Below are 5,945 nucleotides of genomic sequence, written 5' to 3'. Positions count from 1 at the left end.
TGAAGCCAGTCCGCCCCTGAGTGTGATTCTGGCTACGTAGGACGCACTACCCAAAGATTTGAGGATAGAATAAAACAACATGTTCCGCCTAGTATTAGAAACAGAATAAAACAGCCACCTCGGTCTTGCAAATCTAAAATTACAAATAAAACCTGCGATTCTGCTATCGTGCAGCATTTACTGGAAAACCCAGATTGTACACAAAACTATAATGGCGAAATGTTTCGGATTATTGGTGAAGCCCGATCGTCGTTTCACCTAGCAGTTTTGGAATCTATCTACATAAGCACAATAAAACCGCTACTGTGTAGACAAAAGGAGTTCGTTTTCACCTTAGGACTACATTGGTAACATTCTCAATAGGCAAGCGTCACTGATTGGTCAACCTCAAAAGTCATATGCTCTTGTTTCTGATTGGCCTATTTCGATCCACAACTGGGTATATATATTTCCTAGCGTTGAGTTTTCGGTCTATGTTCTGACGTTTTAAACTCTGAAGAGAGTCTTTAGTTTACTAAATATTTTAAACTTTTACTAAATTAATAATTTTTTTAGAATTAGATTACTAAATTTTTTAAAAATTTACAAAATGGCGAAAAGCTTTAGTTTACTAAATGTTTGCTTTTTTCATAGCTATTTTCAAGTGCGTGAGTATTCTTTAAACTTCGAAGGGGCGCCTCAATAAATGACTGGGTTGAAGGTCACCTCCGTGCTTTCTGTGTTGATTCAGTCTCTTCCTTATCCTCACAGCCTCTCGTTACGTGTTATTTAAGTGGGGTCCAAGTCCAAGCTCTAGTTGATACGGGTTTTCATGAAGTCCTTTGTTTCTCGGGATTTATTTGATGAGATTGGGCCTAAACAGAAAATGCAAGAGACTCGTAAAAGATGTTATTGCATCACTGTAGAGCCATTTCCAGTAGAAGGGACAGTGCAAACCAGTCGTTTGTTCCCCAGTAAAGATTCAGTGTTATATGTAGGAACCTTTCTAGTACCCGGTCACTTATTTTCCCTACTACATTGTGTTTTAAGGAAGAGATTTTCTCACTTCCAATAGGTTAAATTTGCTTTTTAAATCTCCGGGAGCATATGCATTATAAGGGTTACATGGAGAAACCTCCCTTATCCCTCAGTCTGGACCTGATTTTCCTTCCACTGCCGCCCGCTTATCCTCGGACTGTAGTGCTGTAGAAACAGATATCCCGTGTTTGCTGGTCCAATCATGCACACGGCGCCCCGCCCCTGTATGTTTGCAGACCGGCATTTTTATTCCAGGTAGAGCAGAAGTCTTAGTTTCAGCTCAGCTACCCAAGTGCTAGAGAGAGCAGTTAGGTATGATAACACCTCTTCATGATGACGTTTCCTCCTTGCCATCATGTATACTAGCTGCTTATTCAATGAGCCAAGCAGATGGTAGACATGTTCATGTTCGTTTGATGAATTCTTCTAACGTTGATTTTGAGTTACAGGCTGGCCAAAAAGTAAGTGAATTCTACCCTCTTGTAGAGTCTCCTAGATCTCGTACTTCTGCTATCCAAACTGATTTAGTCGAGGGTGCCCAAGCAGTCGGTAGTACAACTATTTGTGATATTCCAGCTCAAATTGAAAATGCTATTTGCTCAACTTTGACCCCGTCAGAGCATTCTACCCTTCTTGCCACACTATTGGAATTTGTTGATGTTTTTGATAACAGCTTAGGTCATACCACTGTCATAACTCATAAGATAGACACAGGGGACGCAACTCCTATTCGACAGTATCCTAGGCGCCTGCCTTATGCATACCTCCAAGAAACTGAAAAACAGGTTGCTGACATGCTTCGTGAAGGGGTAATTCAGCCTACTTTTTCTCCGTGGGCATCCCCCATCGTATTAGTCAAGAAAAAGGATGGAACGTTTCGTTTTTGTACTGATTACCAAAAGTTTATAGTGTGTCACCGACAAGAATAATTTCTTTATCTTCTTTATCGCTTTCCCCGAGAGCATCTCTTAGGCTTTCGAATGATGTATCGTCAACATGGGACTTGGGGATCGATACCGACAGGGGCGGATCTAAGAGGGTGGTACGGTTGCTTGAGCACTCCTCAAATTCTTCAGAACAATAGTATATTTTGAAATTTCACAATAAGATAAAATTTCATAATTTTTGTCCCTTTTTTTACCATTTGGGCACTTCTTTGGAGGAGCCCTTTCTCGGTATTTTCAAGGCGAGTTAATTTACGGACCAGATTGTGCATCTTTTTATCGCAGTAAATTTTCCAGCACCCCCCGGCCTAAGCTTTAGTCCTTCACAAATTATAACCAATCGATGAATGAGCTTAAGCACCCAGGGTTGAAAAGCAGCCAATCGGCCTCTGATATCGCGGATACTCATTTTTGGCGGGAGGACCCCCTATTGTCAAACAGTCAGGTTCAAACTCAAACAGGCGGAAAATGCTTGTTGTAGTTGCTTTTTGTCTAGATATTGCGACTGCCACTCGCAACAGAAATACCTCATGGAATCTTTGTTATTCTTTTTCACTCTTAACTGATATATGTCAATTTTTGCTGTCAATGATTTTGTCCTCCAAATATATCAAATCAGGCGCCGTTTCGAAAATTCCCCTATAAAAATTTTGGAAAATGCAAAGTGTCTTGATTCTCATATCAAAATTGCTTAATCAAACTAATAGTCGTAATAACTAGTAGAATAGATTTAGCTGTATGCATATCAACTATGACACTTTGCTTAACTCCAACCAATCATGAACTACCGTCATGAGAGATTTTCCAAATTACCATAACCAGCAACGAATTGAGCAAATTTTCCTAAGGGAAACACTATATGCTTAAATTCTGTACTCGGGCTGGTCATCACGTTCTTACTGTCCAAAAAATGGCGGGCGCGAACTCTTTTTTATAGAGGCTAATTTCGTTGATTTCCTCATGTTAGATTTTTTAAGACTTTTGATATGTTTTGAAGCGTCACAAGTTTTTTCATTAAAAAACTTTCAGTTGCCTTTGTTCTAGGCTTTGCTAGTAATTTATTTCGAATGACTGGATTACTTCGGTTGAATGATCTAGAGTCAATAGTTCAAGCCACATCGTATTGTCAAAAGATTGAGAAAATCTGATTTTCTGGAACATTTTTTACCAAGTATTAACCAAGTAAAACGAGTTAGGCATGTCGACGAATGATAGAAATTTTCAGTGTTGATATCATTGACCTCTGTCACTAAGACCCCGTTTACACGGGATCGATCCAGGCCGGGATTGATCCCAAACTGGTACGGATCGGCCTTCCGTTTACACGGGAACGCTCGGGATCGATCCGCTATTCGTGCTAATTTGGGTTCGCGTTGGAAAGCGTTCCAGTTTGTTCCCGTCTCGTGCCAACGCTCGAAAAGGTGGAATCGATCCCAAATTGGCACGTATAGGAAACGAGGCTAATGAATTATCCAATTGGAGGTGCTTTGAACATGGTGTTATTGACAAATTTAGCGAACAGGCTTCAACATATGGGAATTATTTATTCTCGACGTAGATTGAGGCAGCGTCGCCTGTTGGAAACGCTTCATCCTCTTTCTCCTCATTTGGGTAGGACGCTATAAAGTTTTTATAGATGTCCTCATACTTAGAACGAATAGTCTCCCAGTCCTGGCCATCGGCTAACTTCGAAGTTTTGTACTCGAGTGTGATCTTCAGGAGTAGGGCCATTGATTTGTCGCTCTAAATAAACATTTTGTTACCACTTTTCGAATTCGAAGACACTGTGTTGTTAATCTTCCCACAAATTTGGCGCTATCAACGCTATCTTCTTTGTGTTGCTAATGACATAAGCAATGCGCATGTGCGCTCCTCCCCAAGGGCCAATCTGGGATCGATCCCGTGTAAACACATAATGTTTTGGGATCGATCCCGTGTAAACGCAAGCGAAATTAACGGATCGATCCAGTTTCTTCCGTGTAAACTATCAGTAGGTCTAAAAATCAGTAATGGAATCCATGCCAAAAATGGATTCAAAACAGCTGTCATACCGCATTGCTGTCCCTCACGATTTTACTCAGATCGATATGTTACTTCAAGAGCATTTTTTTCCTAATGAGCCAACGAATGTAGCGCTGGGTTTAAAGCTGACACCGAGTCGTGTTGAGCGAATCCGAGAAATCATCCGGCAATGCTTGACTCAACCGTACAGCTTCGTTGCCATAAGTGAAGAAAATGAAATCGTCGGGGTACGCTTGAATGAACTGCATAAACCAAGTCAAAATGCAATTGATGATTGGAAGCTAGAGAATCCTGTTCGAGGCGGACTCTCCCCTTTAAAAATTTTGCAGGTCTACTTGGCAAAACTAGAAGAGGAAGTCGAGAAGCTAATCCCATCAGATAGTTGTCAGAACATATTGAAGATTTCCATCCTGTGTGTGCACCAGAAATTTCGAAGCCTTGGCATCGCAGCCAAATTGGTGGATTTATCTTGTCAAAACGCCCGAAAACGTAAATTCTGTTGCGTTTTTGCATTGCTAACAGCAAAGGCATCCCAAAACCTTTTCAAGAAGGATGGCTTTAAAGTCTTGCGAGTGATAAAGCATAAAGATTTTGTAGATGAAAACGGAAAGAGATTGTTGAATTGTAACGATGGAACCGACCAAGGACAACTAGTTTTTAAAATACTGCAGTCTTAGATAAAGATAGAACAGCTGAAAATATGCTGAATTTTAATGTCCTTAAGCTTTGATTTAATTTCAGTTTATTAAGATAATGTCTTTCCCTGCAATGATGTAAAAATGTACAGTTGATATCCACGCTTTCGGGCTTTCAACGGGAACTGAAATTTTTTCGATATGACGTATGTTAGAAGCAAATTACCATATGAGCCATAAAGATTAGAAAAGTTCTGTATTATAGGTTGTTTACAAAGCATTGTAAATGCAGTTTCAAGGCTCTGAATATGGGGTTTCAAAGCATTTATATTTTCAAATTGATGAAAATGAGCAACTATCTTTCTTGCAATGATCTATGTTTGTTAAGAACTCAAAAACATTTTTACATAGCATTATTTACAAAAAGGAATGTTTAATGGGTGGCAACAAGCTTTTCTCCTGGAAATTGTGAAGGATCAGAAGAAAAACATTTTTCAAAGTCTTCATCATAAAGGCGAAATTTTACACGCTCCACTTGCCAAGCACGAGATTTCGAATCCTTTGGAATTTAACAAATTACGAGCAGGACTAAGCGATTTGGCATATGCGTATAGTGGCTCTCCCTTCGTCCACTCTGATTTTCTTTTGCATAGAGAACATTTCCAAGCACTAAAATCTCTACAGGCTAACAATGACATCTTTATTACAAAACCTGATTATTAAAAATTTGCTAAATTGGGTGATGTCAAAACACAGAACAAAACGGTCAAACTAGAGAGGAAACTCCAAAAACGTTTGTTGGAACTGGTCAATTCAAAAGTGTTGGCTACAGAAATTTATGATAGGATAATACCCTCGGGCTCGCAACGACCACAAATGTATGGCCTCCCTAAAATACACAAGCCGAACGTCCCACTTAGACCTCTCTTGTCTATGATTGGTTCAGCACAACTCGAACTGGCTAAGAGGCTTTCTGAAGTTTTGGACCCTGTTCTTCAAAAATATTCAAAACATTGCATCAAGGATTCTTTTACGTTCGCTGAGTTCATGCAAAATTTGAACATCGAAAACAAAACATCTTTCATGTGTTCTTTCGACATTAGTAGTCTTTTCACAAATGTCCCTTTGAGTGAGACCATCAAAATATGTGCCGACGCTTTGTACCGGGGCGAGCTTAATAGCCCACCATTCCCAGAGGAAGTATTCATTGAACTGATGGAAACTGCAACATGTTCAGTTGAATTCAGTTTTAACAATGAAATGTACCAACAAAAGGATGGTGTCGCTATGGGTAGCCCTCTGGGACCGGCCTTGGCCAATATCTTTG

General features: G+C 39.9%; 1 protein-coding gene across 1 annotated transcript; it reads left to right on the top strand.

The window, feature by feature from the left end:
• Positions 1-3,988: 3,988 nt before the first annotated feature.
• LOC148960128 (arylalkylamine N-acetyltransferase 1-like) lies at positions 3,989-4,660 on the top strand. Its single transcript, XM_089108899.1, has one exon. The coding sequence runs from the start codon at positions 3,989-3,991 to the stop codon at positions 4,658-4,660; it is 672 nt and encodes a 223-aa protein (XP_088965025.1).
• The last annotated feature ends 1,285 nt before the right edge of the window (positions 4,661-5,945 follow it).

The sequence above is a fragment of the Rhopilema esculentum genome, chromosome 6 (assembly GCF_057945365.1).
Source record: "Rhopilema esculentum isolate cy_ngs chromosome 6, ASM5794536v1, whole genome shotgun sequence".
Classification (NCBI taxonomy): Eukaryota; Metazoa; Cnidaria; class Scyphozoa; order Rhizostomeae; family Rhizostomatidae; genus Rhopilema; species Rhopilema esculentum.
The sequence above is the reverse complement of the archived record's forward strand: the minus strand, read 5'-3'. Positions and strand labels throughout refer to the sequence as shown.

What these genes read in the sequence shown, in the direction of transcription:
- LOC148960128 (XM_089108899.1), top strand. Translation starts at nt 3,989, where the DNA reads ATGGATTCAAAACAGCTGTCATACCGCATTGCTGTCCCTCACGATTTT.